At 46.7% G+C, this 23,093-nt stretch overlaps 1 protein-coding gene across 1 annotated transcript in view; it reads left to right on the plus strand.

Moving 5' to 3' along the window:
• The first annotated feature begins 908 nt into the window (after nt 1–908).
• The window catches only part of LMX1A (LIM homeobox transcription factor 1 alpha), a 166,616-nt gene continuing 144,431 nt past the window's right edge, over nt 909–23,093 (plus strand). Inside the window, exons 1-3 of the mRNA XM_065924851.1 lie at nt 909–1,107; nt 1,864–1,961; nt 4,216–4,402. Of these exons, the coding sequence (XP_065780923.1) occupies nt 1,886–1,961; nt 4,216–4,402 (263 nt within the window). The 5' untranslated portion in view covers nt 909–1,107; nt 1,864–1,885. The remainder of the gene's footprint in view (nt 1,108–1,863; nt 1,962–4,215; nt 4,403–23,093) is intronic.

The raw sequence follows: 23,093 nt of genomic DNA on the forward strand, positions 1-23,093 counted from the left end.
AGGGGTTAAAGTTCTACCACCGGAGGCTAGGGTTAGGAGGTTTTGTGAGTTAACATTCCCCCCACCCCACCCCCAGACACTTTGCTCAGCTAAGAATGCCCCCTTAGCTGACTTCCTGCGCGCTGGTATTCGGAGCTCGTCGCCTTGGGGTCAGATCCCGTGTAGCCGCTCCCAGGAGCCTGATTCAAGTTCTGGCCTTGGATCCTATGGCATCCGCACACCCCAACCTTGAGCGGCTTTCGAACTGAAACGGTGAACGGCGTTTCCAGCCCAATGGAAGCTGGGAACGTGTGGGGGCCCCGGGTGGCCAAGAAGGGGCTTGAAGAACTCTGAGCTGCAGGGTCCCGCAGCCACGCGCGGCAAATTGCTTCTTGGCCTTGTTCGCGACTCGTGAGGTTTGCGGTGCTCTCGAAGTGGCTGGAGAGCGGCCGCGGGAGCAGCGTGCGGGCGCCGCGGTCCAGGTGGCGGGGAGATCTCCGCGAAAACGTAGCGGGGGCGCGGAGCCGCGGGCGGCGGCGGCGTCAGCGCGTCCAGAGGTAGCGGTACACGTGGAGAGGAGGAAACTTTGCGTGCCCGGGAGGATCGCAGCGGCCGAGGAGCTCGCCCGGCGGGGGCCGCGAGGCTGGGCTGCGCCGCGGGGCTGGGAAGGGACGACCGCTGGCCCTCCGCGGGGCGCGCTCCCAGCCCCCTCCCTGCGCACCCCACCCCCTTCCCTCCGCCGCGCACGCAGCGCCGCGGTCCCTGTCAGAAGCGGCCGGATCCGCCCCAGCCAAGCAGGGCCCGACTCGCACCCAGGACCCTGGGCCTCCGCCTTCGCTCTAGCCTGGGAGAAGCATCGGGCCCTGCTCTCCTCCCGAGGAGGACGCGGGCGGGCAGGACGTCCCAGCAAGGCCGGCCGCCCGCGGCCACGTCCCGGCCCGGCCCGGGCGCGCCGAGGAGCGGAGCCAGGGGCCGGCGCTCGCTCCGGCTCCCTCCCGGGCGCGCCGGAGCCGGGGGCGGCCGCTCCGGCTGCAGCCTCGAGGGCCTGCGCCTCCCCCGGCCGAAGCTTCCCGCAGCGCTCGGCAACTTCTTTTGGCTCCTGCCACGGGGAGCGAGTCCACCCATCAGGTAAGGAAGGCTGCCTGTTCCTAGGCTCCAGCTCGGGCGGGCGTGTTTCTGAAAGTTGATTTGAAATGCATCCAAGAGTGAGCAGGGCCAGCCGCGCTCCTCCCCGAGGCGACTTCTTCGCTTCTGCAGACATTCCCGGCACCGGCCGACCGGCGGGCGGACCTCCCTGCGCGCCCCGCGCGCCCCTGGCAGATCCCAGCGCCCCGAGTCTGGGAGCTGGCGGGACGCTCTCCGGATCGCTCGCTCAGCCCCTTCTCGGCCGGGGCAGGTGAGGGACGCAACGCTGCGGGTCCCGGCGCGGGCTGTAGACCTCATAGTTCCGCGTGCCTGGGCTCGGCCCCGCGAGGGAAAATACCCACTTCTTTTTTCTCTTACACTAGTAGCTGGGTTCCCGCCGAGGCATCCCTAGGGCCCTGACTGGTATAGGTTGGGGCGGAGTCGAACTCGGGGTGGGGAAACCTGGGGCTGGGGACCTGGCGAGGGGGTGGGGGACAGGGGCAGGAGAAACGCAGTTGGGGGGCGGAGGCCTAAGTACTTAACGCGTTGGCTTCGAATGAAATCAGATCAGTCCGAGCAGTTCGCTGTGACTGCTTTCTCTCCTCCTAGCCCACATTTCTCTTGGCTGAGTTCTACCCTCGCAGCTCGTTCTGGTCACCCTGGACACTCCCTCCATCCTTTCCCAAGAGTGCGGCGGCTTGCGTGTGCCGCGTCCTAAAGGGCTCAGACGCCCAAAGCGTCGTTTCCTCTCCTCTGCAGGTCCTCCCCGCGCGGCCCGAACATGCTGGACGGCCTGAAGATGGAGGAGAACTTCCAAAGCGCCATCGAAACGTCGGCCTCCTTCTCCTCGCTGCTGGGTGAGTGTTCAGGCCGTGCGCCTCGGGCGCACCGTCTTTCCGCCAGGCCCCAGCTCTGGCGTCCAGCTCGCTGGGACACAGCAGTAGGGGAGCCAGCGCCCCGCTTCGCGCACTCAGTTGAGCTCACTCCCTATCTGTCAGAACCTGTGGGTCCTCCCCACCCTAAACCGACCAGCCGCCCCAGGCCTCTTGGGCCGGGCACCGAACTCCTTAGAGGCGAGAGGGGCGGGCGAGCTTGCTCGCGGGCGTTTGAATGGCAAGTGATTAAAAATACCCAAGGCTGAATTTTTAATCATAGAGCTGATCGACATCTCATAAATGCCGCCCTCTTTTCCGAGACTTAGCGATGAGCAAGGTCCGAGCAAACCCGAGGTCCGGAGCCGGAGCACCCAAGTTCGAGACGGCTTCTTGCCTCCAACTCCAGCCCCAGTCTCAGCCTCGAGCACCGCCAAGAGGCTTTTCCGGGCGGGTGGGCAGCGCATCGCGGGGATTAGCCCGCGCGGCGGGGCCCTAGCCTCGGCTTTAATTAACTGGTGCCGGATCTCTCGTCTCGCGGGTCCCGCTCCCTCCTGGTCTACCCAGTCCCTTCGCAGTGACTACCGAGGAGCGGCGAACCCAGGGCCTCAGCCCAGACGCAGGTCAAACCGAACCAGAGCCAGGGATTCTCACTCCCACCTCGCCGCCCTCGATGCTTTTCAAGTTTGGTGAATGGGTGTTTTAATTTTTCTTAGTGGGGGAGCGGGGTTTCGTTTTGTCATTTAAACCTCTTTGCCTCTTTTCCTAACTCGGAACAGCTAGAGCGGGGTGTAGGCGGAGGATGAGACAGTTCGGCTGGAGAAACCGGACCGAGGGAGGAAATCCTCCCCCCACCCCGCCCCCCAACTCCCCAGATGAAACGAAATCGCGTGCACCGCGTTCCCCTCTTTGAACCGCCTTTTCGGAAACTTCCCGACTCCATACAGCCTCGGAAGAGCCAGAGGGTCAGAGCGCAGGGCGCGCTCGAACGCCTGGCGTTCAGCGGGCATCGCGGCGAGGCCCGTGCGCCCTGCCAGCCTCAGGTCCGCTCTCTGCGCCCGGGGTCGCGGCCCTAGACGCCGAGACAGGGCAGCAAACCCGAGGAAATATTTTAAACAGTTCGCTACTTCTAGCAATGCCTGCTTGAATCCTAAGGTGACTGGCCCCGCTCCTGAGCCGATAGCTGTGTCTTCTAAGGGGAAAGGGGCCGAGTGTAGCAGGGAAACCGGGAAGCGTCAGGCCCTTTGGGACATCTCTCGCAGAAGTATCGTTACCGGGGACAAAGCATCTCTAAATAGCTGTGAAACGTGCCGACAGTGACAGAGGTGGCCGAGCACACAACCCTAAAAAAAAAAAAAAAAAAAAAAAGGCCCTCCCAACGCGCACCCGAAAACTAAAGGAACAAAACTGCCGCAAGTGCAGAGGTTAGGACTGAGAAGAGTCCTTTTCCCTCTGAGTCGGTTTGGGTTCGGTTTAGCCATCTTTCGTGGCTGCTGAGCTCGCCTGATTCCAGGAACACTGGCCGGACACTGCAGTGTCTTGGAGTCCTGCTTCTTTCCTCCCCAGTCCACCTTCCCGCCCCGCCCTTCTCTCCGTTTTGATGTTTCTTAATTATGAAAAAACCCATCTGCAATTTGCAGGCCATCCAGCACTTTGGGGCTCATTGGTTTGAACAATACCGTTTGCCTAGGGCGGGAATGGTATTTTCTTGCAGGCACAGAACTTTTTAGGAAGCAAAGAAAATGTATAAAGTTTTCCTCCAAATAAATAGAACAAAATTGCATTTTAGCAAAGGACAAAACCAAACAACAGAAAAATTATTTTTACACACTCATAGTTATAATCATAGACAATGGAGACAAGCATAGTGAATTATTTGATGATTAGCTGATTAACCTGGGAGCACAAATTTATTTGTAGGCTGGTTTTTACATGAGGTGTGCAGGATTGTGCATACCTGGATAGGTTTGATAATTAAAGGCAACGTATTGATTTCTGCCCCCTCCCCTGGTAGAATTTAAAACCTTCCCACATAGTCCCTGTTTATCAGAAACGCTATTTGGTTTGATTTGTTGTGCTCTCCCAGTCTCGGCTTGGATGTTTAGCAGGGGGCTTTCCGGGGTGGGGCCCGCGGGGGTAATCCGTGAGTGTGGAGTGATGGATCTGTGGCGGTGCGGGCTGGGTTTGGGGGGATGCTGGGCCAGCGCGGCTCATCGGTGGATGTCTGTTGCTGCTGTAGGCAGAGCGGTGAGCCCGAAGTCTGTCTGCGAGGGCTGCCAACGGGTCATCTCAGATAGGTTTCTGCTGCGGCTCAACGACAGCTTCTGGCATGAGCAGTGCGTGCAGTGCGCCTCTTGCAAAGAGCCCTTGGAGACCACCTGCTTCTACCGGGACAAGAAGCTCTACTGCAAGTTTGACTATGAGAAGTAAGTGCGGGCGCCGCGGATCGCTCCCCACACCGCCTCAGCGGGCGCGGGAGACCCTGTCCTTCCTACCCCTCATCCGCTTCTGGAAGGTGCAGGACGCACCCGCGTGCCCGGATACGCAGGTGTCATCCTGTAAGCTTCCCGGGGCAGCGGAGGCCTGCGCCGACGCGCGCAGCAGTGGCTGGGGCCCCACAGCAGCGCCAAGGGACGGCTTTCTCTGCGGTCTGCTCCTCCAGTTTTCTGGACCTGGCCATCCCCCCGAGGACACTCCACTGTGGACACTCGTATCCCATCCCACCGACCTTGCTTCTCCCTTCCCCGCTTCCCCGGGGTGCCCTGCGGGGGGTGGCGCGGAGCTGCCCGTGGCCCACCTCCGCTCTCCGGCTCCCTCTCCTCCGTACCCACCTGTCTGTGCCTCCCAGACGCTTCTGCGCAGCGCTGAGGCTGTCTGTACCCCACAGCTTGCATCCCCTGTGCGCCTTCCTTCCTTGACTTTGTCCACTGGGGTCCCCGACAGACTGCGCTTCAGGCACAGCGCTGTTGCTCCTCTGAACTCCGAGGCAACGCACACCCCGCTGGCTTTTTCGCTCCCTGTATTCTCCCCACCCCTTACACCGTTTTCTCCAAAACCCTCGGGCCACACGGGCAGCTAGACCACGTCGTCCATCCTCCGCCTCCTCCCTAATTCCTGTCTGGGGGTGCGTTTCTGCCGCGCGCCAGGTTCGACATGAACCCGTCTTGCCCGGTCGACGTGAACGTTCTGGTTTGTAATGAGGAGAGTGAGGAACCAGGTATTTAGGGAGGTGGACTATTTCAATTCTAGCTCTCCATAATGTCTAAAGCCTGGATGACACTGGGGAATGGGAATTTGAAGGGTTTGCTGGCTCCGGCCAGGCCCGCCGGCTAAGCAGAGGGTGAGGTGGGGAGGCACTGCTTTTCCGGGTCAAAAATGGCGAAATAATGGGGACACCGAATTCACAGAGTCGTGGAGGGTATTGAAGCAAAGAAAAATGGCTGAAACGGAGGCCTCTGTTTTTGTACTCCGGACTGATATGTGACGGAGTGCCCTGGGGGAACGCGCAGGAAAATTCCGCATTTGTCACTGGTGAATAGAAGGGACAGCAGTATATGAGGAAAATCAAGGGAGGTTTAGTGTTCATGAGAAACAGTTCCTATGATGTTATTAAAAACACACCATGAAATGAGGTGTGTGGGGGAAATCTCAGAATAACACAAAAAATCTCAGAGAGAGAACAGAAATATCTTCTTTTTTTGCCTGGACTCTAAGGTTTACTGCAAACTGACAAAGTCATCAGATCCAGTGACCACACACAAAAATTCTTTCTGCTACTCACACTCCTTTGATATAGTATTCCTGCATTTTACCCCCATGTGGATAGAGTACTGGACATTTTGCTTTGTTTTGAAAAAGATAACTACATTGTTCAGCACACAAAAAATAGAGGTTTGATTTTGAATGAGTTGAGCAATACAGAAATAAGGAGAGAAGTGCATCACCATTACCCAAAGTGGTAACTGTGGTTGTACATTTTTTTTAAAAAAAGACGATGTGCCTGTATCTGTTGTTGATTGTTCATTGCCCTAGTGTCTGAGTGACAAGTGCGATTTTTAGGTAATTAAGCAAATTTTGCACACACAACTTAAAGTACCACCTTTGGGTAAAGCTTCTGTTCACTTTTTCCCCCTCTGTTGCCGTCTGAAAGTTTTGGGATTGCGTAGACCCAATCTTTTATCTTTGTGCTTATAGATTACTGAAATGTCCACATCCTTCAGGCACAACACTAGCAAATTCAAAAGTATGGGAGCTTAGGAAAGGATTTAGGTGGTGAATTTCTATTCTGTTTGTGAAAAAAAATCACGAATCAAAGAAGGCTTACGGGTCAACACAGCTGTCTGGCCAGTCAAATCTTCTTTAAGGAAGTCAGGCTGTGTCAAGAGGAGAAGAAACAGTTGTTGTAAAGTACTTAACACAGCATTGTCCCCCACTGCAGCCTCCCAGGTTTGGCGCGGTTTGGGGCTGATTAGCCCACTAGGGTCAGTTCTCCCCGCACAGAGCTATTTCTGCAAAGGGAAAATTGCAGGGATCAACTTGCCAGCTGTTGGCCAGAACCAGGAAGATTTTACAGAGTAGTGTGAGCGACATTGTTCAGAGAGGTGTTGATGTTACCATGAGGGTTTTTCATTTTGATTTTAACACGGATGTCCAAAATGCAGTTGCTTATCTCTTTTGCTCACCACCAGCACTTGTGTGTGCCCAGCGCCACCATTGTCTTTTAGATTAATTTTATTATGGTTTTTCTCTGCTGTCTCCCATCCACATCCCATTCTTCTTTCAATCAAACCGGGATGTAGTATATTTGGTAGTCTTAATGGCATTAGTCTTCATGGTAGTGGCTGTAAAACGGGAAGGGTGGGGTGTTGTTTGTTTGTTTGTTTTTAAATTAGGCTCAAGACATTTCCCTTTATTCAGCAAGCTCTTTGAGCTTCTACAGGCAAGGAACTAGACTTGGTGATGGGAAAATATTGAGAAAATGTCTCAAAGCCTGCCTTCAGGAGGCTTATAGCCTATATTATCCTAGCTATTGAGTATTTGTTGTAAACCTCTACTTAGACCATAGGACTAAGTATTGAATAGAAGTTGTCTGGAAGAAATTTATCCTCTGGGGGATGCAATTTAATGTTAAATAATAGTCATAAAACAGATAGCACATTTCCTCTTTAACAAATGCATTTATAGAGATAGTTTTTGCCTTTTTCCTTTGGATCTTTTTAAAAATTTGAGGCCCAGCCAAGGCCAATGGAGAGGAAATTAAGATAGAAGTTAAAGCTATAGGACAACACTGGTGGTGAATTATGGAACAATTCACAGAAATGAACATTCAGGCAGTGCCCTTGTCTCCAGAATAAATGGAGTTCAAATGCTATTTCTGCACATTAAAAAAAAAAAAAAACCATATAGCTAATGTGCAGTCTTCGTGGAGTTCATAAACATATTAACACAGTGGCCTTATTTATGTTAGTTATTTGTATGTGCATTTCTGCCTGTTGGGCACTTTTGCATTTGAATTATGAACTGCCTGTTCATGGTGTCAGACAGCCAGTTAAAAAGTGAAAATTTTACTCTATCATCTAGTTGTTACATCTTCTTGATGTCAAACACCATATTCGTCTAATTTTAAAAAATTGAATTGACAGTGGCATTTTAGACGTACAACCATCCACTTGAGAACTTCAGGGCATTTTGTTAAATATTTGTCTCCTACTTATGACACTCTGAGGAATAATTTATCTTCTCAGCATCCAAAGCAAATATGCATTTAAAGATGGAGTGTAGAAAACTGATTTATGAATATCCAGAAATTAAGAACTGGAGGTGACCTTTATTGTTCATGACATGCCATCAACGAAAAATAGCTAGTTCAGTGGGATGATACATGCACAGAATTGCTGAAGGAGCATCATGTCACATAAAACTCAGGATGCTATAGGTGTAGATGCTTAAATGTTGGACTCAACTGTCTTTGACGTTCTTGAAAGTTAGTAAATAACCAGTGTTTTTCAGCTTGGGGAAACTTCTACTTGTATAACTATTGTTCCCTATTTAACTGAGTTCTCTAGGATCTGGTTAGTTTGCAGTTTTCCCTGAATGTGTTCCAGAGAAATACTGTAGCTGGACTTAAGTTGGAGACAGAAGAGGCTGCTGATTAACAGGAATGTGGTGATACAATAGATAATTAAGCCTTCTGGAAGAGATCCCACTTTTAAATCAAGTTTATATTGTTTCTTTCATGTGCCTGGCGGCTGTGTGTGTCAGGCAGGGCCCTCCCCCCTCACATGTGAAGTTTATCATCATCCCTTAGATTGTTCTGGACATCCTAGGAGCAGTGTGGGATAGTATTGCTGTCATCAGGGCTCCTCTTATAACATCATAACTCCCCACATGTCAGCAAATCGCAGGTCTTGGGAAACCTTCTCTCAGAGGGCCAGTCCATGTTTTCCCCCCTTTCTTTTGGAGCAGACCAATTTTTCTGAAGAAAAGGACTCCAATGAAGCAAAGTGCATGTCCTTCGTCAGAACTTTCTCTGTATCTTTCTTTCGACCTGCTGATTGGCGGCCCCAAGGAGGAAATGGCTGAGGTAATGATCTCTATTAGGATCAGTAATGGACTAATACTGGATTTTATCAAGGTAGTGTAGGAGGTGTGTAGGGAGGAGAGTCAGTTTGGTTTTATTACTGTGACATTACTTGGAGATAAAAATTGGGCATCAGCTCCTCATAAAAGGAGCCCACAGATGAAATTACAGAGGCAGTTGTTAGATTTTTACTTTATCTTCTGTTGGCCCCACGCCTGGCATGGTAAAATTTAGGAATATAAAAATCAAACGCAGCTAGGTATTAAATTGATGTGCGCATTAAATTGCAGGGGGCTTGGGATAAGTGTGGTCCATGGGCTGTGACTGTTTGTGCAGGCTGACTTATCTCTTTTTTTATTTAAAGGATGATTGGAAACAGTCTTTGTTCAGAGGTGTTTTCTCTTTTTATATCAATTGGTCCCTAGGTAGGATTTTCTGAATCTCAGACTTTAAATGTTGAAATAAAATTAGAGAGTAGGAGTAGATATTAATAGTATTCTGGGGATTAGATATGAACATTTCCTTTCAGAGTAGGCTTGTGGGATTCTTTTTATCCTTAACGTAAATTGAGCACGTCAAAAAAAGTTATTTATTCAACCCAGTTTTGCATACTATAGAGTTCTGGGATTTTGTCATCCACCGAGCTAAGGAGTTGCTTTTGCTGTTCAGTTTTCAGTGACAAGAGCTCTTCTGATAATTCATTGTTTGTGTTGCTTTTTAGTTTCATTTTTCTTATTTATAACTTTTGTATGACCCAAAATACTGTTACTAATTTTACAGAGCCCTCTTCATTGTTGCTTTTATTTCTGGGAGGATCTTTTGAAGTTAAAGAATAGCTACTGTTTCTCTAATGAGAACAGTTCCCTTCATTAAATTATCAGCTAATTATTTTTTATGGTCAAAGAAATTATTTGGGTTCTAATATTCAGAAGTGAGAAAATAGACAGGAATTTAAAATACTCATTATATTCCCAGGAATTTATTAAAACATCTTGGGATAAATTCGTATACAAGATGTCATTGTTGTGTTATATCAAGTTCGAAATAACCCATATCAAGTTGATTGTTAAGTATATTGTACAATACTGGGAAATGGACTATGGGGGATAAAGTACAATCACAGCCACCGTAGAAAGACTTAAAAATAATTTGAGTTAACTATGAAATCTTAGCTGTACTTAAATACTTAAATGCTTTGAAAATTTAATGCTTTGAAATTTAAGCTATACTATACTTAAATGCTTTGAAAAATTTTTTTAACATCTTTCTAACATGGAAATTTAAATGCCCACCTCTTCAGATGAGAGTTCTTGGTAAGCCACTTGCAGGGTGGGATAAGGAAGATTAGGGACTGTATGGGGTGATGAGTGCCTTCCCAGCCCCCCAAAGAGGCAGAAAGTTTCCCATGTGGGATAGTCCTGTCCTATTTCGGGCATAACCTGAGGCTTCCCCCTAGGGAATGAATGCCCTATATATTTTTCTGAAAGTTTCTTAGCATTTGTAGAACAGTATTGCTCGCAGTCTTTTCAGATTCCATTTGGGAAAGTTGGTAATTTTAGGAGCCAAAGGTAGGAAGGTGCTGGAGGAAAGATGCCCTTTTCCCCTTGGTGCTTGTTTCCGAACCTGACAGAGGAGCTTGGTGTGCCTGATGATTTACATTTTTTCCCTTCATCTCCGCGCGATGTGGGACAGTTTAGTCAATTCATCACAATTAGAATTAGTTGTGTTATCTTTAACCAATGTCAGCTGCAGCTTTCTGTCTCTTTGTCATATATTAAATGAAACCTAGCCAACTGTCTTGCTGAAATGAAGTGAACACCTTCCAAATGTCAAATTGTTATTTTAGTCGAGCACAATTATCTGTCTCTATATTTTTAACCAAGTTGAAATTAATAAAATTGCTGTGGCCCTGGCATTAATTAGCAGGAGGATTAGAGCTATATCAGCTAAAAGGGAGGTGTAAACACTGTAATCTTACTGCATGTTTGTTTTCACACTACTGAAAATAAATAAAATGAGACTTAGGATAGGGATTAAGTTTCTTTTGGCATTAGACAGCAGATGCAATCGGAATGCAGCAGAAATACTGAAGTATTAGTGAAGACGTTATCGGAGGAATAAAACTGTGGCTCAGCGCTGGTTACCTACCTTCTGGGTATACATGGTCCCATCGCAAATAGCCCCATCTGGGTAGTTAAAAGAGGATTTTAAAAAACTACTTCCATGCTATACTTTTCAGTGGTGAACAAGGCAACCAGATTATCTGTAGGGCTTGTCACCTGGCTGCCATGCTAGGATTAGCTAGAATTTAATGACGCCCTTGCCAGATTCCCCATTATTGCACCATAAAGTCACAACAACTAAAAATACAAAGTGGACAGTGCTTTTCCTAGTCCTTAACTGAAGTCACATGGAAGAGTCTGGTCTCTTCCAGCCTTTCAAGATTCCAGTTGGGGGATCCTATTTTTGGATAACAGTAAATATGTCTGGCTTTTCTGACTCTCTAGGCCTCCCGTGGCCTTCTACCCTGTTAGGTTTGTGTTTTATCATCATTACCCGGTAATGGACAAGGCCTGGTTAGATATCTGGCCACTATGGGTTGGAAACATTATGTGATGGGCCAGTTAAACTCTTCATATTTAAAAAAAAAATACTTTTGACATTCAGCATTAGCACATGGAATAGCACATGGAATGGACCACATGCTATATCTGACTTCACATCTAGCTGCATCCCATTCTGCCTCCCCTTCACTCCCCTATGTCCTGTGGAATTCTACTAACTTGACTCTTGAAGGCACATGATAAGACTTAAATATCATCTCATCATTGCCTCATTTTTCTGCCAGGCCAACCTTATCCTTATGGACTGTTGCATGCGTATGTGCTAAGTCGTGTCAGTCATGCTGATTCTTTGTGACCCTATGGATTGTAGCCTGCCAAGTGCCTCTGTCCATGGGATTCTCAAGACCACAGTACTGGAGTGGGTTGCCACGCCCTCCTCCAGGGGATCTTCCCGACCCAGGGATCAAACCCATGCCTCCTATATCTCCTGCATTGGCAGGCACGTCCTTTACCACTAGTGCTACCTGGGAATCCTCTTTTAGTTTTTCTCACTTGGAGGAAACAACTTTGTTTATTAGATGCACAAAATAACGGTCCATCCAGTTATGGAGCAGAATTCAGCTACGATAGCGGGTGAGGGACGTTATGCCCAGGTCTGCGTGATCTCATGACCGCGCTGTTTGGGTGACCAGTTAGGGGCCCCTGAACGTCCTCCTGAGTGTGCCTGGCGCTTTCATGGATGCTGCGTTATGTTTTTCGGTGGGTCAGAGAAGTGCCTGAGTCTGATGTTGTCACCAATAAACCAGGACAAGGAGTCATTTGGTGAGAAGCCTGGCTAGCATTCTGATAGCGTGTACTCACGCTCAACTTTTTTGGCTGCTTCTCGGGTTGTCACACTTCTCCACCTGGAAAGAATCATCTTGTATCTCCCGAGTACCAGGTTCTGCTGCTGCAGTGAGAAGGGGTCTTTAGAGCAGCCTCCTCTCTGAGTTCCATCATGCTTTTCAGTTATACCGTAGCCGCTCCTTGACTCACAATGCTCTTGCCTCCTCCCTCTCCAGCCTCAGGAACCTTTAAAAGGATTTTTCAAAACAAAACAAAACAAAACACCCCCTCCTGAACTCCAGATTAGCCTCTTAAGCTCATTAAAGTTCCTTTAAATACCAAAATGTTGGGCTCCTGGGGACTATCCCCCCAAACCATATTTTCATTCTTAACATTGTTGTCATTCACTGTGCAGCAGATTAAGGCCAGCTCCCTCTGGGCTCAGAAGCGGTTCCCCGTCTCTGCAGGAGGGTCCAAATATGTCTTTGTTTGAGGACTGAACCTGAGTGGAAGCTGATGCCAGCTTGGTTGGGGGCCCCCAGCTCCAGGGTGGAGAGCAGGTTGATAGGATGGGGCCCAGAAAAGGGAATTGGCAGGTGAGTGGACAAGGTGTGGCTCTTACAGTTTTGGGGAGTTTGGTAGTCATGGGGCCCTCTCCCAGTTGCTGGGGAGAACCAGGACTAGGTGCAATTTAGAGGCTTGTCCTTGCTCGAGAGAGGGTGGCTTTGGGATCTGTTTTGATCGGGACCCAACAGAGACATGAGAGCGCAGTTTCTGTTCACACCCAGGCACTGCGGGCTGCCACTGTCCAGAGGTGGACATTTATAGCCACACCTGCCTTTTGCCTGCTGCTTACTCCCTTCTTTATTTCAACCCCCTTTCCAAAGGGCCTCCCTAATAATTCTTCCCCTCTCTGTCACTTCAGGCTTCCTTCCATAAAGCTGGCTCTTGGGGAGAGCTTTCTGGTTTTGACAGTGGAACAAATCCTTTTTAACATAACCATCCAGAGTTCCCTCCCCTGCTGCTGGCTCCCCTCACCCCTTCTCCTCCAGCCCCTCCTCACAGTGTCGCAGGGATTCCCTTGGGCACGTCTTCCCCCTGCTTGCCTGGTGACAGCCTGCTGTCTCCACAGGGACAGTGTCATGGTAGTGCCTCCTCGGTGGTCCCGTGAAGTAGACTTTGGAAATCGAAAGAGGAAGAACATCCCAGGAGACCCTTCCCTGCATGTGTTTGGCTAGAGTGCACCTACCTTTCCCCTGGGGATCTGTGTAACTGCAAGCCCCAAATTCAACCACAGCACTGGTTTTTCAACCCCATTTTCAGGATCTCAGCTTTCAGCTCAGCCTTGTATTCTTGCTTATCTTATACTCTGAACCCATCTTATGACCTTTTAATTTTCAAATTGTGCTGTATACAGATTAGAGCCTACTCTCCATTACCTGTCAAAATGGAGAGGATGTTATGAAATATCACATTGGGATATACATGATAATGTGTACCTTTCAAAGATACTTTTTAACTGGAAGGGTGTTCACTCAAAGCAATAACTATCTTATGGTAAATTTTAGGCCCCAGAATGGGATCATTCTGGGCAGATTGTTTTGGGCAGAATGCAAGTATCACTTTGTCAGATGCTCTCCTGTTTATATGTGAGGCCAGCCGTGATTCTGCACCCACTCCTTTTCTTCTGGGTTTTGTTTTCTTTTTGTTCTGTTATTGGTTGGGATCTTCGATTTTACAAGTCCATGTCCATAGATGGAAGAGGATTGGACAGGTGAATATGAATGGTTTGGGCACTCCACAGCTCTCTCCATTGCTGGAAAAATAATTTGAAACACATGTCCTACTGTCAAGTGATATCAAAGCCACAATTTCCTCATCCATACAAAGGAATAGAATAATAACAACTTCATAGAGTTGTTGTGAGAATTAAAAAAGATAATGAACTTCAAAAACCTCTTGTTGAAATGTGGAGAACTATATATGCTTGGGTATTGTTATTGTTGGTTTTTTAATGTGAGTAAAAGAATACATATTCTTAGGAACTGTGTATAATAACTCAACACAGTCTAGTGGTTAAGAGCATAAACTCTGGAGCCAGTGTGTCTGGGACCAAATTCTTGCTCTGCTGCTCACTAGCTGTATTACCTTGGATGGAGGTCATGCTTTCTCTGTGCCTGTTTTCTCTCTTTAAAATGGGTATAAGTACCAGCCTCACAAATTTACAGTTATAAGATAGATTAGTACTAGAGACATAAAGCATGATATAATAAATATGACAACCACTGCTATATGTTATACATGAACACTGTTAAGAGAGTAAATCTTAAGAGTTCTTGTCACAAGGAAAACAATTTTTCCTATTTTAAAAAATTTTGTATCCATATGAGATGATGAATATTCACTATATTTATTGTGGTAGTTGTTTTCTGATGCATTTAAGTCAGGTCATTATGTTGTACACCTTAAACTTATGCACTGCATGCCCGTGTGCCTGCTAAGTCACTTCAGTCGTATCTGACTCTTTGCAGCCTTATGGCCTGTGGCCCACCAGGCGTCTCTGTCCATAGGATTTTCCAGGCAAGAATACTGGAGTGGGTTTCCATGCCCTCCTCCAAGGGATCTTCCCCACCCAGGGATTAAATCTTTGTCTCTCATCTCCTGCAAGCAGTTTCTTTATAGCATATTCAGTTCTGTATGTCAATTAGAATTCAATAAAATGGAAATAAAAAATTGTACTGACCTCATAATGTCATTTTGGGTTAATGTTTATAAAGCAGTTTAATGATTGTCTCATAGAAAATGCCATAAAAGGATATGTTGGGGAAAATGTATCTTTTTTCAATTTTCAGAGAACATTCACAGATATTACCTTTGTCAGACTTTACAGCAATTTAAAAAGGTAGATATGGAGAGGCTCCCTCCAACACCCTGCATTTTGTAGATGAGGAAATTGAGGTTCTGTGAGGTTAAGATTTTGCCAGGGTCATGCTGTTGGTAGAGAAGCTAGGATGCTCTCCACAGCCTCTGACTTCAGGTTCAGTGACCTTTCCACTAAATCACACCATCTGCTCCTTGAATTCTGGTGTTCACACCCCTGTGAGATCACAATTCTCGGTTTGTCCTATTGAACCAGCTCTTGGAAAACAAGTCCCCACCTGCTAGATACTTGAGCTTTCCAGCAGCTTTCCTACGGTCAGCTGTTTATACATTCTGTGGTTCTAAAGGAAGTCTTTTTGGATTTGGGGAATGCCTCTGTGTGTGTGTGTGTGTGTGTGTGTGTGTGTGTGTGAAAGCTGCTGGTGTACACTCGTCATTCCTATTTATCAAACTCTTCTGCCAAAGCAAAGCCATCCTGCCCACCCCTCCTCTCCCATCCCATCCCATCTGCATAGGTCTCCACTGACCGGCTAGCATCACTGTTCTCCCACACGGGAAGAATGACAGAGGGAGACACATCCCTTATCCTGCTCTCTAGCTCAGTTTGCTATTGGTGACTTTTGTCCTGAGAGCCTGTCTGCACATTTGGCAGCAGAACTGTTAACCACCAGATCTGGAGCCTTCCAGACATACTTCCATTGGGACCAGCCAGCAGCTGTCCATCCATTCCTCGGTAACCCTTTCCAAGTTTTCTTCTGAACTGTGTTGTATTTTCAAACAAGCCCCAGCCTCAGCTAGGAAAGAGCCCACTGTGCCCCCGTGTGAGGCTGATTTCCAGAACTGTTCACTCCCTCTCGTTCATCACTTGGCCTGGCTAGATAGAAGAAGGGATCATGGAACCTTGGGTTTTGAGGAAATTAAGTATTCCTGGACTGTATTATTTCTCTCGCCACTGTTGACACTTGGTTCTCTTAAAAATAGTTCTAGTCAATTTTATAGAGATAAAATGTATGTCTGAATTTAATCTCTGTAAACTGGCGGTTAATGAAACTAGAGATTTTGGGTAATATGCCACCAATTGGAATGCACTTTACCTAGTTGTATGTGGATTTCTCAAATTTAGAATTAAATGGAATCTTATAAACAGTTGGTTCATTAATTAAATTACTCATTCATCCCTTTAATCATCAGACAGACTTATTAAATTCTTTCATATGCCAGATGTGTAAAAATGAATAAAACAAAGCATTGATGTATTAACAATCTAGCAGAGACTGCTCAGAGATATAAATTAACAGAGACTCGAAAGAAGAGTAAACTTGTTTTATGAGAGGCATGGCCAGCGAGACTGGGTACCAGCTTACGTAAATCCCTTGGTTCTATATTACTTTTCATTATCTTTATAGTACCTATCATAATTTGAAATACATATTTATTTATTGGTTTACTGTTGTTTGTATTACTGAGACATAAGCTCAGTAATGAGGGCAGGGACCTTCTTTTTGTTTTGTTTTTTAACTCCTGTATCTCCAGCATCTTACATGGTTCTTAACAAACGTATATGTTAGACAAATATACGGAGAAGGCAATGGCACCCCACTCCAGTACTCTTGTCTGGAAAATCCCATGGATGGAGGAGCCTGGTGGGCTGCAGTCCATGGGGTCGCTAGGAGTCAGACACGACTGAGCGACTTCACTTTCACTTTTCACTTTCACGCATTGGAGAAGGAAATGGCAGCCCACTCCAGTGTTCTTGCCTGGAGAATCCCAGGGACGGGGGAGCCTGGTGGGCTGCCGTCTATGGGGCTGCACAGAGTCAGACATAAGTGAAGTGACTTAGCAGCAGCAGCAGACAAATATATTTTGGTTAAGTGGATAAATGAATCAATGAATGGCTTGCTTGGGATTGTTGAAGAGGCTTCATGGAAGAGGTGGTATGTTAACTCGCTCTTGAAGTGTGAATGGAAATGTGAACCATTTAGGTGGAGATGTCCAGGAGGCAGTTGCGAAAGAAGATCTAGAAATTAGCCTGGACAAACAGCTTTAGGATATGTTATCAAATAAATATGAGAAGTGCCCAAGGGGATACTACACAGAGTGAGAAGGGGCCAAGGGTATAACCTGGGGGGCTTCTGGCATTCTAGCAGCCCTGGAAGAGGCTGTGATGAAATGATATGGACACAGGAGAGAACGCCAGGGTGAGTGGGCTTCTGGAGGACAGAGCGGAGGTGGGGATTTTAAAAGTAGGGCCACATATTTGCTCTTGGAACTGGCATTAGTCGTTGGTAAGCTTATCAAGAGTAGCTCTGTCAGAAGCTTGGCGGGAACAGGACAGTGTGGGTTTTACAATAAAAAGGAAGAAGTAGTAGAAGGAGTGATGGCCAACTCTTTTGGGAAGAAGGGGTAATCTTGAGGCTACGTGATGGCTAAGGTGAGTTTCTCCAGGAAAAGGAGGAACTTGAGGATCCAGGAGAGAGAGGGACCCCTAGCAGATAGAAGAGAAGCATGGGGCAGGGGCAGGGATACACCCCGAGCACATGCTGAACCCCTGCTTTGATCTTTTCCAGCCATTCATTTCCTCTGTCCTTTTCTGCATCTCTCCCTGGGTTGGTCAGAGCTGATCACCACAGGACAGAGGCCAGCAGAAGGTGGCTCTGTTCCCCGTGGCGTCTCAGGATATCTCATCAGGGTATCTCAGCGCTGACACCTCCCCATGGCTTCTTTTCCAGGTCACCCTGGTTCAGGGGCCAGCGGGTAGCCGAGGGGTGGTGGGGAGCGGGGCTCAGCTCGAGTCCTGCTGCAGATCCCCGTTGTCCTAGTGTAAATCTCAGTCATCCACCTTCTTGTTTCTGCTCTTCATCCATGCAGATCTCTGTTCAGCTACAGGTGTGCAGCGGGTGTCTGATTCCCCAGGAGAGGTGCGTATGTCTCCCCAGGAAAGGAATTAGTCAGTTGTGTTTGGCGAATAGACCAGTTCACACCGCTGCCCATGGAAGGGCTTTTGCTTCTTGTGATTCTCAGGAGAGAGAAGGGAGTCCTGTGTGGGGACATTGTCATCCTTATTGACCATGTCATAGGGGCCCGGCCCCCTAACCCACTATCATTCTGTTTTACAGTCTTATTCACACGGTTGATTCATGTTAGCTTTCCCAGGTTGGAGGCTAGAGTGACCTAGGAGATAGCAGTGGGTTTTGGAATCCTCGAGCTGTAGTCCCTCCTTTGCCCCCTGTTTGTCTGGGTGGGCCTGGGCAAATCATTTCACCAGTTTGAGGTTTTCCCATTGACCTCAGCACCTTTACCTCTCGAGCTCTCTGAGCCGTGGAGCATGATCACAAATTGCCTAATATGTGGCACAGGTGAGCGGGAATGTTTTTGACAGGAAGTTTTGAGACCAGTGTATGGTTAAGTGGGAATTATTCCTTAGGACTGTTTAAACCTATGTGACCCTAGAAGAGAAAAGGTGACAGGGTCATAAGGGGCCAGGCCTCTTAACTTAGAAGGGAATTACACTAAAATAGGTGCTATCAAGAAGGCTGAGTATTTTCCAGTGGCTTTGCCTCTGTGGCTAGTAAATTCAGTGGAGAATATGATGGCTTATGTGATATCACAGACAGCCAAAAGATTCATGGGATGCATTTTTCTACTTGTCAACTGGTTGTAAGAGCTCAGTTTAAACGGAGCTCAGTAGTGCTAGGAAGGAGAATTGGGTGGAAAACTGTAATACAAATTGCAGTACTTCGTGATGTATTGTTTTTCAGTTTCCCTGTTGATAGTGAAAGGGCAAGTGCCAAATGGAATATAGTCTTTTAAATGGCAACATGGACACAATGGGATTGTTGGAAAGCCATTAGTAGCCAATCCTAGTTAATATCAGCTCAGGTAAACACTCTTCATCACCGGCCTCTTCCCCCCAACTCAATTATTAAGGGATTAAAAGACTTTCCCAACGAACTCCCTTAAAAATTTAATGATGTGCGGTATTGTAGAGGTTGAACTGTTTCAATGAAGTGATTTAAGCTTCACTCTGACATTGCTGGTTAATCAGAGAGGAAAGAAGGTTTTGAAGCTCGTATTACCTATAATGTGGTAAGACCAACCATCATTGAAGTCACATGCCATGGAATCCAGGGAGCTCATATTCCTGACTTTTTCCCAGATTGAGTTAATTCTGGGGACAAGACGGAGGGAGAAGATGTCCTGCCTGTGACCCTCCAACCATCTGTGGCTTCCATCCAGATAGCACTTACTCTTTCTTGGAATTAAATAGTGATTTTAGGAGAAGCTGATGGAGAAATTTGCATCCAGGGCCTTGGTTTGATGCTGTATTTGTGCTGCAGGTGGTCAGTCGGTCCTCCATGGTCAACTGTGGCCTTCTTGAACATGAAGCATGTGTTTTGAGTTGCTCTTTCTTAGGGTTGTAACACAAACACAGACCGTATTCTGTCCCTTTGTGTAACTGAGGATGTACAAGGTCAGAGGTGTGACTTGTGGCCAGATAGCTGAACCACGGCTCTTGATTTCCATGGAGACCTAACCTGTATCCTCAGGCTCACCATCACTGAGTGATAAATGGGATGAACTGCTCAGCTTAAAACACAAGGGCATCAGTGCAGTGTCTGCGTATGCAGGTCTGTGATGGGGAATGCAGCTGGGGGTGAGGTTCTGGCACGGTGGCTGGCACTTTCCAGCTTGGAGGCTTTTCTCTTACCTGCCACGTCCCCATGTACCTCAGCTACAGCCTAACTGATGGACCGACCATGCAGCATTTAGGAGTCCTGTATTCAAAGGTCATTTCTACTTTTAAAAGCCTTTTTGGTATTTGATATCCTGGAGTTGTATCAGGAAGCTTTAGAATTGTGGCCCTAAACCGTCAGTTTTGGCCAGCCCAAAGGTAAATTTAGCTCTTTCATTTGCTTCACTTATTTAGTGCATTGTCATAGACACTTGGGGTAGAGCAGAGAATACTCACAGAATCCCTGACTTTAGGGAGCCTACCTTCTAGAGGGGAGGAAAGACAATAAACAAGAGATGAAATATGCATTCCCTAAATCTCCCCAAGTTTGATTCCTCCTTCGCGTGTTTAGTCAAATATCCGGCTATTTAACATTGCAACCCATGTTGACACTTCCCATGCTCCCATAACTTCTACATATTTCCTTTTTCCAGCTGCTGATCACCTTTTAGGATGTGCTGTAGTTTACCTTATTATGCCAATATATTGTCCCCCCCATTAGAATGTAGGCCCCGTGACAACAAAGGTAAAGGTCATGCATCGTTTAATAAAATACTTTGCTTTATTCTGCTTTTTTTTTTTTTTAAATTGAGGGTATGTATCAGTGCTGTATCAAGGCTATAGTGCCATTTTTCCAGTAGCATTTGCTTACTTTATGTTTCTGTGTAATATTTTGATTATTATCTCAGTATTTCAGACTTTTCTTCTATTATTATACTTGTTATGTGATCTGTAATCAGTGACCTTTGATGTTACTATTGCAGAAAGATTACAACTTACTGAAGGCTCAGATGGTTAGTTTTTTTTTTTAAGTAATAAAGTATTTATAAATTAAAGTATTCCACTTTTAAGACATTATGCTATTGCACACTTAGGCTACAGTATAGTGTATACATTATTTACATATGTACTGGGAAACCAAAAATTCATGAGGCTCACTGTGTTGCGATATTTGCTCTGTTGTGGTGGTCTGGAACTGAACCTGCAGCATCTATGAGGTCTGCCTGTGTTTATTTTGTTCACTGATGAGAGCCTGGGACATAGTTTTGTTTACTAGTCTGGTGCCTAAGACAAAATGGGTACCCAGTGATTGTTGTGGAAGGCTTGGAGTAATCAATTAATCAATAAAGCTGTCTTAGACCAGTGGTGAACAATAGTGAAGACAAGAGGATGATTCCAAGACATTCTGCCTGAACTGAGTATTTACTGAGATGGCAAAGATGTGGGAGAATTGGGGAGAGACGGCACTGGGGGTGGCAAGTCTTTTATTGGATGTGGACATGTCTCCTTCTCAGCGCCATTATTTTATTCCTTAAAAAGTTACATGCTGCTGCTGCTGCTAAGTCGTGTCCGACTCCGTGCGACCCCATAGATGGCAGCCCACCAGGCTCCCCCGTCCCTGGGATTCTCCAGGCAAGAACACTGGAGTGGGTTGCCGTTTCCTTCTCCAATGCGTGAAAGTGAAAAGTGAAAGTGAAGTCGCTCAGTCGTGTTCGACTCTTCACGACCCCATGGACTGCAGCCTACCAGGCTTCTCCGTCCATGGGATTTTCCAGGCAAGAGTACTGGAGTGGGGTGCCATTGCCTTCTCTGAAAAAGTTACATAGACATCATGAAAGAGGGGGAAACGTAGAGGAGGTAAGTGAGTGAAAAACCCAGCAGTGTTGATATTTGGAAACCCTATTTGGGATAGAAGTTTTTAAACCTGGGTTTTGGGTCAGGATGTAGACCTTATTCTCCCATAAGTGTGTGTGTGTGTGTGTGTGTGTGTGTGTGTGTGTGTTTCTGGGGGAGAGGGTCCATAGATTTTTATCAGATCCTGGAATCTGCTTTGATCCCCAAATGATTATGAGTTAGTGTTCTGGAAGAAAGTGAAAGCATAAGGTTGGCCAAAAATTTCATTTGGGGTTTTCCATAAGGAAAAGAAATGCAAAAAGTCAAGATGGTTGCCTGAGGAGGCCTTACAAATAGCTAAGAAAGGAAGAGAAGCTAAAGACAAAGGAGAAAAGGCACGATATACCTATCCGAATGCAGAGTTCCAAAGAATAGCAAAGAGAGATAAGAAAGCCTTCCTCAGTGATCAGTGCAAAGAAACAGAGGAAAACAATAGAATGGGAAAGACTAGAGATCTCTTCAAAAAAGTTAGAGATTCCAAGGGAACATTTTACGCAAAGATGGACTCAATAAAGGAAAGAAATAGTATGGACCTAACAGAAGCAGAAGATATTAAGAAGAGGTGGCAAGAACACACAGAAGCGAAGTGAAGTGAAATCGCTCAGTCGTGTCTGACTCTTTGCGACCCCGTGGACTGTAGCCCACCAGGCTCCTCCATCTATGGGATTCTCCAGGCAAGAATACTGGAGTGGGTTGCCATTTCCTTCTCCAAGAATACACAGAAGAATTGTACAAAAAAGGTCTTCATGACCCAGATAACCATGATGGTGTGATTGCTCACCGAGAGCCAGACATCCTGGCATGTGAAGTCCAGTGGGCTTTAAGAAGCATCACTATGAATAAAGTTAGTGGAGGTGATGGAATTCCAGTTGGGCTATTTCAGTTCCTAAAAGATGATGCTGTGAAAGTGTTGCACACAATATGCCAGCAAACTTGGAAAAGTCAGCAGTGGCCACAGGACTGGAAAAGATCAGTTTTCATTCCAATCCCAAAGAAAGGCAATGCCAAAGAATGTTCAAACTACCACAAAATTGCACTCATCTCACACACGAGCAAAGGAATGCTCAAAATTCTCCAAGCCAGGCTTCAACAGTATAGGAATCTTGAACTTCCAGATTTTCAAGCTGGATTTAGAAAAGGCTGAGGAACCAGAGATCAAACTGCCAACATCCACTGGATCATCACAAAAGCAAGAGAGTTCCAGAAAAACATCTACTTCTGCTTTATTGACTGTGCCAAAGCCTTTGACTGTGTGGATCACAACAAACTGTGGAAAATTCTTCAAGATGGGAATACCAGACCACTTGACCTGCCTCTTGAGAAATCTGTATGCAGGTCAAGAAGCAATGGTTAGAACTGGACATGGAACAACAGGCTGGTTCCAAATCGGGAAAGGAGTACGCCAAGACTGCATATTGTCACCCTGCTTATTTAACTTATTGGCAGAGTACATCATGTGAAATGCTGGCTGGATGAAGCACAAGCTGGAATCAAGATTGCTGGGAGAAATATCAATAACCTCAGATATGCAGATGACACCACCCTTATGGCAGAAAGCAAAGAAGAACTAGAGAGCTTCTTGATGAAAGTGAAAGTGGAGAGTGTAAAAGTTGGCTTAAAACTCAACATTCAGAAAACTAAGATCATGGCATCTGGTCCCATCGCTTCATGGCAAATAGATGGGGAAACAATGAAAACAGTGAGACATTTTATTTTCTTGGGCTCCAAAATCACTACAGATGATAACTGCAGCCATGAAATTAAAAGACACTTACTCCTTGGAAGAAAAGCTGTGACCAACCTAGACAGCTTATTAAAAAGCAGAGATGTTACTTTGCTGGCAAAGATCCATCTAGTCAAAG

This window comes from Muntiacus reevesi, chromosome 1 (genome assembly GCF_963930625.1).
Source record: "Muntiacus reevesi chromosome 1, mMunRee1.1, whole genome shotgun sequence".
Classification (NCBI taxonomy): domain Eukaryota; kingdom Metazoa; phylum Chordata; class Mammalia; order Artiodactyla; family Cervidae; genus Muntiacus; species Muntiacus reevesi.